This window comes from Littorina saxatilis, linkage group LG10, assembly GCF_037325665.1.
Source record: "Littorina saxatilis isolate snail1 linkage group LG10, US_GU_Lsax_2.0, whole genome shotgun sequence".
NCBI classification, from domain to species: domain Eukaryota; kingdom Metazoa; phylum Mollusca; class Gastropoda; order Littorinimorpha; family Littorinidae; genus Littorina; species Littorina saxatilis.
In genome coordinates this window covers 18908244-18921897 of record NC_090254.1, presented here as the reverse complement: position 1 = coordinate 18921897, position 13654 = coordinate 18908244, and the positions used below count along the sequence as shown (strand labels likewise).

Here is a 13654-nt window from a genome sequence, read left to right as displayed (position 1 = left end):
GTTGCTGCCAGACTGTATTGTGCTTGTTTCGGCCAGAAGAAGTAGCTAGCTGTTGCTGCCAGACTGTATTGTGCTTGTTTTGGCCAGAAGAAGTAGCTAGCTGTTGCTGCCAGACTGTATTGTGCTTGTTTCGGCCAGAAGAAGTAGCTAGCTGTTGCTGCCAGACTGTATTGTGCTTGTTTTGGCCAGAAGAAGTAGCTAGCTGTTGCTGCCAGACTGTATTGTGCTTGTTTCGGCCAGAAGAAGTAGCTAGCTGTTGCTGCCAGACTGTATTGTGCTTGTTTTGGCCAGAAGAAGTAGCTAGCTGTTGCTGCCAGACTGTATTGTGCTTGTTTCGGCCAGAAGAAGTAGCTAGCTGTTGCTGCCAGACTGTATTGTGCTTGTTTTGGCCAGAAGAAGTAGCTAGCTGTTGCTGCCAGACTGTATTGTGCTTGTTTCGGCCAGAAGAAGTAGCTAGCTGTTGCTGCCAGACTGTATTGTGCTTGTTTTGGCCAGAAGAAGTAGCTAGCTGTTGCTGCCAGACTGTATTGTGCTTGTTTCGGCCAGAAGAAGTAGCTAGCTGTTGCTGCCAGACTGTATTGTGCTTGTTTTGGCCAGAAGAAGTAGCTAGCTGTTGCTGCCAGACTGTATTGTGCTTGTTTTGGCCAGAAGAAGTAGCTAGCTGTTGCTGCCAGACTGTATTGTGCTTGTTTCGGCCAGAAGAAGTAGCTAGCTGTTGCTGCCAGACTGTATTGTGCTTGTTTTGGCCAGAAGAAGTAGCTAGCTGTTGCTGCCAGACTGTATTGTGCTTGTTTTGGCCAGAAGAAGTAGCTAGCTGTTGCTGCCAGACTGTATTGTGCTTGTTTTGGCCAGAAGAAGTAGCTAGCTGTTGCTGCCAGACTGTATTGTGCTTGTTTCGGCCAGAAGAAGTAGCTAGCTGTTGCTGCCAGACTGTATTGTGCTTGTTTTGGCCAGAAGAAGTAGCTAGCTGTTGCTGCCAGACTGTATTGTGCTTGTTTCGGCCAGAAGAAGTAGCTAGCTGTTGCTGCCAGACTGTATTGTGCTTGTTTCGGCCAGAAGAAGTAGCTAGCTGTTGCTGCCAGACTGTATTGTGCTTGTTTCGGCCAGAAGAAGTAGCTAGCTGTTGCTGCCAGACTGTATTGTGCTTGTTTCGGCCAGAAGAAGTAGCTAGCTGTTGCTGCCAGACTGTATTGTGCTTGTTTCGGCCAGAAGAAGTAGCTAGCTGTTGCTGCCAGACTGTATTGTGCTTGTTTCGGCCAGAAGAAGTAGCTAGCTGTTGCTGCCAGACTGTATTGTGCTTGTTTCGGCCAGAAGAAGTAGCTAGCTGTTGCTGCCAGACTGTATTGTGCTTGTTTTGGCCAGAAGAAGTAGCTAGCTGTTGCTGCCAGACTGTATTGTGCTTGTTTCGGCCAGAAGAAGTAGCTAGCTGTTGCTGCCAGACTGTATTGTGCTTGTTTTGGCCAGAAGAAGTAGCTAGCTGTTGCTGCCAGACTGTATTGTGCTTGTTTCGGCCAGAAGAAGTAGCTAGCTGTTGCTGCCAGACTGTATTGTGCTTGTTTTGGCCAGAAGAAGTAGCTAGCTGTTGCTGCCAGACTGTATTGTGCTTGTTTCGGCCAGAAGAAGTAGCTAGCTGTTGCTGCCAGACTGTATTGTGCTTGTTTTGGCCAGAAGAAGTAGCTAGCTGTTGCTGCCAGACTGTATTGTGCTTGTTTTGGCCAGAAGAAGTAGCTAGCTGTTGCTGCCAGACTGTATTGTGCTTGTTTCGGCCAGAAGAAGTAGCTAGCTGTTGCTGCCAGACTGTATTGTGCTTGTTTTGGCCAGAAGAAGTAGCTAGCTGTTGCTGCCAGACTGTATTGTGCTTGTTTTGGCCAGAAGAAGTAGCTAGCTGTTGCTGCCAGACTGTATTGTGCTTGTTTCGGCCAGAAGAAGTAGCTAGCTGTTGCTGCCAGACTGTATTGTGCTTGTTTCGGCCAGAAGAAGTAGCTAGCTGTTGCTGCCAGACTGTATTGTGCTTGTTTTGGCCAGAAGAAGTAGCTAGCTGTTGCTGCCAGACTGTATTGTGCTTGTTTCGGCCAGAAGAAGTAGCTAGCTGTTGCTGCCAGACTGTATTGTGCTTGTTTCGGCCAGAAGAAGTAGCTAGCTGTTGCTGCCAGACTGTATTGTGCTTGTTTCGGCCAGAAGAAGTAGCTAGCTGTTGCTGCCAGACTGTATTGTGCTTGTTTCGGCCAGAAGAAGTAGCTAGCTGTTGCTGCCAGACTGTATTGTGCTTGTTTCGGCCAGAAGAAGTAGCTAGCTGTTGCTGCCAGACTGTATTGTGCTTGTTTCGGCCAGAAGAAGTAGCTAGCTGTTGCTGCCAGACTGTATTGTGCTTGTTTCGGCCAGAAGAAGTAGCTAGCTGTTGCTGCCAGACTGTATTGTGCTTGTTTCGGCCAGAAGAAGTAGCTAGCTGTTGCTGCCAGACTGTATTGTGCTTGTTTCGGCCAGAAGAAGTAGCTAGCTGTTGCTGCCAGACTGTATTGTGCTTGTTTCGGCCAGAAGAAGTAGCTAGCTGTTGCTGCCAGACTGTATTGTGCTTGTTTCGGCCAGAAGAAGTAGCTAGCTGTTGCTGCCAGACTGTATTGTGCTTGTTTCGGCCAGAAGAAGTAGCTAGCTGTTGCTGCCAGACTGTATTGTGCTTGTTTCGGCCAGAAGAAGTAGCTAGCTGTTGCTGCCAGACTGTATTGTGCTTGTTTCGGCCAGAAGAAGTAGCTAGCTGTTGCTGCCAGACTGTATTGTGCTTGTTTCGGCCAGAAGAAGTAGCTAGCTGTTGCTGCCAGACTGTATTGTGCTTGTTTCGGCCAGAAGAAGTAGCTAGCTGTTGCTGCCAGACTGTATTATGCTTGTTTCGGCCAGAAGAAGTAGCTAGCTGTTGCTGCCAGACTGTATTGTGCTTGTTTTGGCCAGAAGAAGTAGCTAGCTGTTGCTGCCAGACTGTATTGTGCTTGTTTTGGCCAGAAGAAGTAGCTAGCTGTTGCTGCCAGACTGTATTGTGCTTGTTTTGGCCAGAAGAAGTAGCTAGCTGTTGCTGCCAGACTGTATTGTGCTTGTTTTGGCCAGAAGAAGTAGCTAGCTGTTGCTGCCAGACTGTATTGTGCTTGTTTTGGCCAGAAGAAGTAGCTAGCTGTTGCTGCCAGACTGTATTGTGCTTGTTTCGGCCAGAGGAAGTAGCTAGCTGTTGCTGCCAGACTGTATTGTGCTTGTTTCGGCCAGAAGAAGTAGCTAGCTGTTGCTGCCAGACTGTATTGTGCTTGTTTCGGCCAGAAGAAGTAGCTAGCTGTTGCTGCCAGACTGTATTGTGCTTGTTTCGGCCAGAAGAAGTAGCTAGCTGTTGCTGCCAGACTGTATTGTGCTTGTTTCGGCCAGAAGAAGTAGCTAGCTGTTGCTGCCAGACTGTATTGTGCTTGTTTCGGCCAGAAGAAGTAGCTAGCTGTTGCTGCCAGACTGTATTGTGCTTGTTTTGGCCAGAAGAAGTAGCTAGCTGTTGCTGCCAGACTGTATTGTGCTTGTTTTGGCCAGAAGAAGTAGCTAGCTGTTGCTGCCAGACTGTATTGTGCTTGGTTTGGCCAGAAGAAGTAGCTAGCTGTTGCTGCCAGACTATATTTGTGCATGTTAGGGATCTTGCACCATGATAATGGGAGTAACATTTACTCATACATGTGTGTGTGGACTGTATAGTTTTTGAGCTGTATAGTAACACTGTGTGCAGGTGACATTTCAGACACAGTTTCATTGGCTGTTTTAGCAGACTAGCTGTAACATTCTTCCACATACATCACGAACAGTCAGCCCAACCGTTCTGAATATGGACTATTAGTTACAACGCAATGGCTTTTGCACAAGAAAATTGTCAATCATGTCTCTTGCACCTTTAACAGTTTTTCAACACAAATTGTTTACAGCATCCCTTTGTCTTCATTTTATTTATTTATGTATTTATATTTGACAGGATGATCTTTCATAGGTTGTTCAGCCCTGAAAGTCCAACAAATGGTGCACAGTGAACCCCCCCTTATCAGACCTCCAAAAGTCTGAGAAAACAAGGTCTTAAAAAGGAGGGAGTCTTAAAATGGGGGTGAATTGACAGGGGTAATGAACAGAAGGTCTGAGAAAACAAGGTCTTAAAAAGGAGGGAGTCTTAAAATGGGTGTTCCACTGTACTTGCCTTTAGCTAGTGGTCATGGAAATGTCCTAGCAATAGAGCAAACTTTACTAGTCAAACCAACAATTTGTTTCAGCAACTTTACTCGCATTTGGCGAGTAGATGAACATTTCTACTTGCCAGTTACATGTTTCTACTCGCCATGGCGAGTTAAATACTCGCCACTTTCAGGCCTGTTGTTGTATGATTTCAGAGCGCTGGAGTGAAGCAGTGGTGGCCCAATGGCTACGGAAAACAGACTCTCTACAACGTTTATTTTGTCTTCACTGCCGCTAATGGGGAAGTGACGTCACAGCGGCGTCGCATTGGATTCCGAACGATAGAGCTGGTACAGGACCCCGTGTCTGCCCTCCCTCAACAAGGTCAGATCATTAACTTTGTCAAACTTTGTAAATTGCATTAGTTTATTTCGATGTGTATGATTATTTGACTTGGCATTATGTGGGTTAAAACTTTGTAAAGTGTATAAGTTTATTTCGATGTGTATAATTATTTGACTTGGCATTATGTGGGTTAAAGCTTTGTAAAGTGTATTAAGTATACATGTATTTCAATGTGTATTATTATTTGATTTGGAATTATGTACAGAATAATGTATTTATGTATGTTTTTGTGCGGCCCTTAGAACTATTTTAGGATTAACGCCAAATAAATATCCTCATTATTATTATTTTTAGATTATTAAGGTTAAATGTGTTGACTTCCTTTCTTTGAGCCAGCTATGTGACGTCGGAGACCGACTCTATTTAGACGGCTGGCCAAAACCTGACAAGTGTGTTGTGTGTGGGTTCAGTTGTCAAACATATCAAGAATTCTTACTAAAAAAAAGGAATTAATACATAATGTTTTTTTGTATTTTTTACCAAAATATGTGCTGTTGAGTTGAACATTGACTGTCGACATCTGTGCAGAATGTCATATTTTAGTCAAAAATGTAAAAAACATATTCCAATGAGCTGCTTCTTCGTTTCTGTATAATTCTATTGTGCAAATATTTGTTGCTTTTACCCCAAGGTACTTGGATCAATTTTTTTTTACTTTTTGCAAGAACATGTCCAGATTGTCTTATGGTTCTCTGATCCAGGTCTGACATTCTACTTCAAGGTCAACGGATTCCCCATTTTCATGAAGGGGTCCAACTGGATTCCAGCCGACAGTTTTCAGGAGCGTATCACCAAGGACCGTCTCCGCTTGTTGCTGCAGTCTGCTGTTGACACTCACATGAACGCCATGAGAGTGTGGGGAGGAGGGGTAGGTTGTTACTGCAGTCTGCTGTCGACGATCACATGAACGCCATGAGGGTGAGGGGAGGAGGGGTAGGTTGTTACCGCAGTCTGCTGTCGACGATCACATGAACGCCATGAGGGTGAGGGGGGGAGGGGTAGGTTGTTACTGCAGTCTGCTGTCGACGATCACATGAACGCCATGAGGGTGAGGGGGGGAGGGGTAGGTTGTTACTGCAGTCTGCTGTCGACGATCACATGAACGCCATGAGGGTGAGGGGGGGAGGGGTAGGTTGTTACTGCAGTCTGCTGTCGACGATCACATGAACGCCATGAGGGTGAGGGGAGGAGGGGTAGGTTGTTACTGCAGTCTGCTGTCGACGATCACATGAACGCCATGAGGGTGTGGGGAGGAGGGGTAGTTTGTTACTGCAGTCTGCTGTCGACGATCACATGAACGCCATGAGGGTGAGGGGAGGAGGGGTAGGTTGTTACTGCAGTCTGCTGTCGACGATCACATGAACGCCATGAGGGTGAGGGGAGGAGGGGTAGGTTGTTACTGCAGTCTGCTGTCGACGATCACATGAACGCCATGAGGGTCAGGGGAGGAGGGGTAGGTTGTTACTGCAGTCTGCTGTCGACGATCACATGAACGCCATGAGGGTGAGGGGAGGAGGGGTAGGTTGTTACTGCAGTCTGCTGTCGACGATCACATGAACGCCATGAGGGTGAGGGGAGGAGGGGTAGTTTGTTACTGCAGTCGGCTGTCGACGATCACATGAACGCCATGAGGGTGAGGGGGGGAGGGGTAGGTTGTTACTGCAGTCTGCTGTCGACGATCACATGAACGCCATGAGGGTGAGGGGGGGAGGGGTAGGTTGTTACTGCAGTCTGCTGTCGACGATCACATGAACGCCATGAGGGTGAGGGGAGGAGGGGTAGTTTGTTACTGCAGTCTGCTGTCGACGATCACATGAACGCCATGTGGGTGAGGGGGGGAGGGGTAGGTTGTTACTGCAGTCTGCTGTCGACGATCACATGAACGTCATGAGAGTGTGGGGAGGAGGGGTAGGTTGTTACTGCAGTCTGCTGTCGACGATCACATGAACGCCATGAGGGTCAGGGGGGGAGGGGTAGGTTGTTACTGCAGTCTGCTGTCGACGATCACATGAACGCCATGAGAGTGTGGGGAGGAGGGGTAGGTTGTTACTGCAGTCTGCTGTCGACGATCACATGAACGCCATGAGGGTGAGGGGAGGAGGGGTAGGTTGTTACTGCAGTCTGCTGTCGACGATCACATGAACGCCATGAGGGTGAGGGGAGGAGGGGTAGGTTGTTACTGCAGTCTGCTGTCGACGATCACATGAACGCCATGAGGGGGAGGGGTGTAAGGCTGCAGCAGAACACAAATCAAAAACAAGTCACAGACCTGCGATATTTACATGATATACACGCGTGTGAGGACATGGTTTAGTTATGACACGGTGATCTCTCTCAGGCATGCAGGATTACAAAATTATGTCCTGACCTTAAAACTCTATTCCACAGGTGTTTGAATCTGAGGATTTCTATGACCTGACAGACGAGCTGGGAATCCTGATCTGGCAGGACCTCATGTTCTCCGTGGCTCTCTACTCCACACACCAGCCCTTCCTGGACACCGTCACTGAGGAGGTTACATACCAGGTGAGTCTTGCAGCATGTTAGAAAGTGCATAACAAACAGAGGGCTGTATGTATCTCTGTGATACACTCACACAGTACTCAAAAGATTATGCCAATGTGTGAAAAGACATGCTTGCAGTACATAACATATACACACATGCACAAATGCGGACAGATAGACATACCACACACACACACACACACACACACACACACACGTAACACACACACACACACACACACACACACACACACACACACACACACACACACACACACACACACACACACACACACACACACACACACACACACACTCACACACACACACACACACACACACACACACACACACACACACACACACACACACACACACCGCACAGTTGGCATTGGTTGGTGAATTAATTTTGTAGATGCAACCAGTAGCAGTTAAAGAAATCAATTCGTCAAGATATGTTCACTCACCATGGCAAGCACCACGTGTATCTCATGATACCTGACGTTGCAGGTGAGAAGGCTCGTCCATCGCCCCTCCATCTTGGTGTGGACGGGAAACAATGAAAATTCAATGGTGTTACCTTGGTGAGAACTTTCAGCTCATGAGCAAAATGAGTCATGGTTGTCGCTTCAATGCAGCTGCCGTCGTTTCTATCCAAGAAGCCCAAGATTTCTCCTAGCTGTTTTGTGGATGTTGCTGCTGCTGCTTCTATTTGTTGTTGTTGTTGAGATTTTATAATTATTCTACATGGCAAAGCCCATCCAGTGTCATCCAGTGTCATCCAGTGTCATCCAGTGTCATCCACCAAAACCGCCATCTTTCCTGCCTGCACTACCATCTGCACATATATATGTTGATACAGTGGAACCCCCCTTTTAAGACCCCCCAATTTAAGACTCCCTCCAATTTAAGACCTTGTTTTCTCAGACTTTCTGTTCTTAACCTCTGTCAAATTATCCCCATTTTAAGACTCCCTCCTTTTTAAGATCAGATTTTCTCATATTTTTGAAGGTCTTAAAAGACCACTGTAGAGTCAATACCCCAATCATCCTGACCCTCTTCACATGTTGATAGAGTCAATACCCCCCATCATCCTGACCCTCACTTCACATGTTGATAGAGTCAATACCCCCCATCATCCTGACCCTCCTCACTTCACATGTTGATAGAGTCAATACCCCCCATCATCCTGACCCTCTTCACTTCACATGTTGATAGAGTCAATACCCCCCCATCATCCTGACCCTCTTCACTTCACATGTTGATAGAGTCAACACCCCCCATCATCCTGACCCTCTTCACATGTTGATAGAGTCAATACCCCCCATCATCCTGACCCTCACTTCACATGTTGATAGAGTCAATACCCCCCATCATCCTGACCCTCCTCACTTCACATGTTGATAGAGTCAATACCCCCCATCATCCTGACCCTCTTCAGTTCACATGTTGATAGAGTCAATACCCCCCATCATCCTGACCCTCTTCACATGTTGATAGAGTCAATACCCCCCATCATCCTGACCCTCCTCACTTCACATGTTGATAAAGTCAATACCCCCATCATCCTGACCCTCCTCACTTCACATGTTGATAAAGTCAATACCCCCATCATCCTGACCCTCTTCACATGTTGATAGAGTCAATACCCCCCATCATCCTGACCCTCTTCACTTCACATGTTGATAGAGTCAATACCCCCCATCATCCTGACCCTCCTCACTTCACATGTTGATAAAGTCAATACCCCCCATCATCCTGACCCTCTTCACTTCACAAGTTGATAGAGTCAATACCCCCCATCATCCTGACCCTCTACACTTCACATGTTGATAGAGTCAATACCCCCCATCATCCTGACCCTCTACACTTCACATGTTGATAGAGTCAATACCCCCCATCATCCTGACCCTCCTCACTTCACATGTTGATAGAGTCAATACCCCCCATCATCCTGACCCTCTTTACTTCACATGTTGATAGAGTCAATACCCCCCATCATCCTGACCCTCTTCACTTCACATGTTGATAGAGTCAATACCCCCCATCATCCTGACCCTCTTAACTTCACATGTTGATAGAGTCAATACCCCCCATCATCCTGACCCTCTTAACTTCACATGTTGATAGAGTCAATACCCCCCATCATCCTGACCCTCTTAACTTCACATGTTGATAGAGTCAATACCCCCCATCATCCTGACCCTCTTAACTTCACATGTTGATAGAGTCAATACCCCCTCCATCATCCTGACCCTCTTCACTTCACATGTTGATAGAGTCAATACCCCCCATCATCCTGACCCTCTTCACTTCACATGTTGATAGAGTCAATACCCCCCATCATCCTGACCCTCCTCACTTCACATGTTGATAGAGTCAATACCCCATCATCCTGACCCTCACTTCACATGTTGATAGAGTCAATACCCCCCATCATCCTGACCCTCTTCACATGTTGATAGAGTCAATACCCCCCATCATCCTGACCCTCTTCACATGTTGATAGAGTCAATACCCCCCATCATCCTGACCCTCTTCACTTCACATGTTGATAGAGTCAATACTCCCCATCATCCTGACCCACTTCACATGTTGATAGAGTCAATACCCCCATCATCCTGACCCTCTTCACATGTTGATAGAGTCAATACCCCCCATCATCCTGACCCTCTTCACATGTTGATAGAGTCAATACCCCCCATCATCCTGACCCTCTTCACATGTTGATGAACACTTTCCTATAGGCCCCATGACTTTTGAGATGCAGTTATGTTGGGTTGTTTGTTTGTTTGTTTTGTTGTTGTTTGTTTGTTTGTTTTCTTTGATAGAACTTTTGGATTATGAGCCGTTATTAGGTGTGGCAATTGTAATGTACATTCTTTCCTGAACTTTGTGACTGCTTTTCTAGACTACAGGGTGACCCCACAAAAATTCTAATACGGTCATATTAGTCTGTAGAGCAGCTTATTTTGAGCTTAGTAAGATCAGCACCATTCGCCACACACTCTCCTCTCAAACAACTAATACTCTTGTCTGTGCCTTTGTTCTTTCTAAACTTGACTATTGCAACTCTCTTCTCTCTGGCTGTCCTCTGTACCTCCTGCATAAACTACAAAAATTCCAAAACTCGGCAGCACGCCTCATTCTCAAAGCACGAAAACGAGATCACGCAACACCACTCCTTCGCACACTGCACTTGTTACCTATTCAAGCCCGCATTGACTACAAACTGTCCACCCTCTGCTTTAACTTCTTTTCTGGCTCGTCTCCTGCTTACTTCTCTGAACTCCTCACCGTCTATTCTCCAGCAAGACAACTCCGTGCCTCTTCCGACTGTCGCATCCTTACCATTCCACGCACCAAAACCAAAACATACGGACAACGCACTTTCACTTTCTGTGCACCCACACAATGGAATTCTCTCCCCTTTCACATCCGCCACTCTCAGTCACCCAAAGCATTCAAACGAGCACTTAAAACACACCTCTTCAAGAAATACAACCCCTGATTTTGTTTTTCTCAGTCCATCAGTAGGCTACATATAGTCACTTTTTTTAGTGTATTTGTTGTTTTAGTGATAATGTGATAATGTATATAAACATCAAGGGCTGTTTTCAGAATTGTTGATAACATGTTCTGTTTGATTAAGGGTATTCAGCTGGTATTTCCTTGTTTTCACTTCCTATTTTATTCATGTTTTTATCACTTAGTTAGTGGCAGAATGTTTTGTAATGTATGTTTGATGGTGTATGCTTTTAATTAAGCATTGTTGACTATGAATGTAGATGTAAATGCTTGTATAACTGTGTTTTAATTTTAAATATGTCAAGCGCAAAGAGCATAATTGTAAAGTTATGATGTTGCGCTATATAAATGCTCATTTATTATTATTATTATTATTATTATTATATACATTCGATCAATCAATCAATCAATATGAGGCTTATATCGCACGTATTCCGTGGGTACAGTTCTAAGCGCAGGGATTTTTTTTTAAACTTTTTTTTATGCAATTTATATCGCGCACATATTCAAGGCGCAGGGATTTATTTATGCCGTGTGAGATGGAATTTTTTTTACACAATACATCACGCATTCACATTGGCCAGCAGATCGCAGCCATTTCGGCGCATATCCTACTTTTCACGGCCTATTATTCCAAGTCACACGGGTATTTTGGTGGACATTTTTATCTATGCCTATACAATTTTGCCAGGAAAGACCCTTTTGTCAATCGTGGGATCTTTAACGTGCACACCCCAATGTAGTGTACACGAAGGGACCTCGATTTTTCGTCTCATCCAAAAGACTAGCACTTGAACCCACCACCAAGGTTAGGAAAGGGGGGAGAAAATTGCTAACACCCTGACCCAGGGTCGAACTCGCAACCTCTCGCTTCCGAGCGCAAGTGCGTTACCACTCGGCCACCCACTGGTGCAAAAAACATGAGTGTACGTGGGAGTTTCAGCCAATGAACGCAGAAGAAGAAGAAGAAATTGTTTTATGGTCATGCTTTTGCAACTTTTTCAGGTCAGACGACTGATGCATCGCCCGTCTATTTTGCTTTGGGCTGGAAGTAATGAAAATGAAAAAGCGTTGAGAGGAAACTGGTGAGATAAAACTTTAAGTGTCAGCATGAGCGGCTTTTTGTGTACTAACAGTGAGAGTATATATGTTTCTGCTTCATACACTGACACGTGGTCTAAAAGGTATTTTTGGGTAGAGGGGAGTCTTCGGTTTTGCAATAATTGCTTTATATGTCGCAGCATGAGCGGCATTTGTGTGCTATATATATACCGTAAAAGTCGACCTATAAGCCGCGACTTTTTTTTCCTAAATGGACCCCTGCGGCTTATAAGGCGGTGCGGCTTATGAATGACTTTTTCTAAATCAGTGGCGTGTATCCGACTTCGCTCAGTGACCTAGTTTCCGAAAGTTGGATCGCCGTTGTGTAATGGCCTTGAATCAGCTGTGTTTACCTCAATTCACTCACTCACCTTCTTTCCGGAAGTTTGAGATCATCACTGGAGCAGACGACGCGACAGACAACACGACAGCCACTGACAGTGGGGCCGAGAATGACACTTCCGGTGACTCTGTGCCAGAAGCCATTCTGAACTTGTTCATCTCCGACACTGAGGAGTCCGACTTCAGCGGATTTTCAGCATCAGATGTTGAGTGATTTACAGAACTAACTACAGGTGCTGTGTGCAGGACGAGAGGACAGTTTGATAGTCCAGAGTTCTGTGAATCACTCAACATCTGATGCTGAAAGTAAAGTGCAAAACTGACAAGTTAGCCGGTTCGTTTTTGTGTGTGTGTGGTTTTTTTTCGTTGACTTTCGATGTTTCTTGACTTGAACTTTGCTTCTAGGCGCGGCTTGTATGCCGGAGCGGCTTGTGTATGGATTTTTCTGATTTTTTTTTAAAAATCGGGGGGTGCGGCTTATACCCAGGTGCGTCTTATAGGTCGACTTTTACGGTATATATAACAGTTGAAGCAAATGTTTCTGCTGAATACACGTACGTGAGGTCCTGCAGTCAATCAATCAATCAATATGAGGCTTATATCGCGCGTATTCCGTGGGTACAGTTCTAAGCGCAGGGATTTATTTTTTTATTTTATTTTTTATTTTATGCAATTTATATCGCGCACATATTCAAGGCGCAGGGATTTATTTTTGCCGTGTGAGATGGAATTTTTTTACACAATACATCACGCATTCACATCGGCCAGCAGATCGCAGCCATTTCGGCGCATATCCTACTTTTCACGGCCTATTATTCCATTGTCACACGGGTATTTTGGTGGACATTTTTATCTATGCCTATACAATTATGCCAGGAAAAACCCTTTTGTCAATCGTGGGATCTTTAACGTGCACACCCCAATGTAGTGTACATGTGTTTTTGTTTACAGGAGAGTCTTTGGTTTTGCATTAATTGCTTTAAGTGTCTGCATGAGCGGCTTTTGTGTACTAACAGTAAGAGCAAATGTTTCTGCTTAACGCACTGACATGCGTTTTTGTTTACATGCCGGAGTTCTTTGGTTTTGCATTCATTGTCAAAGGTGCTTTGTGGTGGAGGTATACTCTTGCATGTTATTAATATTATGATACAGTGGAACCCCCCCCCCCCCCCCCCCCCCCTTATTTTCCCAGATTTGTGCAGGTGTTAAAAAGGGATTCCACTGTACATGAGTTTCATTTGCAACCTGCGTTTCTTTTTGTTCCTGTACACTTGTCTTTTTCCTCTGTTGCTTTATCTTCCATTTTGAATGACAAACTCTTACAAAAATTATATCTTCCCAAGGTTGGTATGCTGTGCTTGTACAACTGTGTCTGTAACTGCTGTCAACTGTGTCATCCTGTTTATCTTTCTTCCGTTTATTTTTCAAAATTAAGTATTTTTTCCTTCATGCGCTGTCTTGTTAGGTTGTTCTGTATGTATGATGCAGGTAATACATATTCCTTCATGCGCTGTCTTGTTAGGTTGTTCTGTATGTGTGATGCAGGTAATACATATTCCTTGAGTATTATGGGGTCCTGATTTGGCCTAAATGGTCC

At 45.3% G+C, this 13654-nt stretch overlaps 1 protein-coding gene across 2 annotated transcripts in view; it reads left to right on the top strand.

Moving 5' to 3' along the window:
* The window catches only part of LOC138978344 (beta-mannosidase-like), a 50242-nt gene that overhangs the window by 19095 nt on the left and 17493 nt on the right, over positions 1 to 13654 (top strand). The window contains exons 7-10 of one of the 2 annotated variants that reach the window (XM_070351057.1): positions 4392 to 4560; positions 5283 to 5449; positions 6970 to 7107; positions 11620 to 11699. In XM_070351057.1, the coding sequence (XP_070207158.1) occupies positions 4392 to 4560; positions 5283 to 5449; positions 6970 to 7107; positions 11620 to 11699 (554 nt within the window). Of the gene's footprint in view, positions 1 to 4391; positions 4561 to 5282; positions 5450 to 6969; positions 7108 to 7596; positions 7671 to 11619; positions 11700 to 13654 lie in introns of both variants that reach the window. The other variant, XM_070351058.1, reaches the window with a different exon arrangement.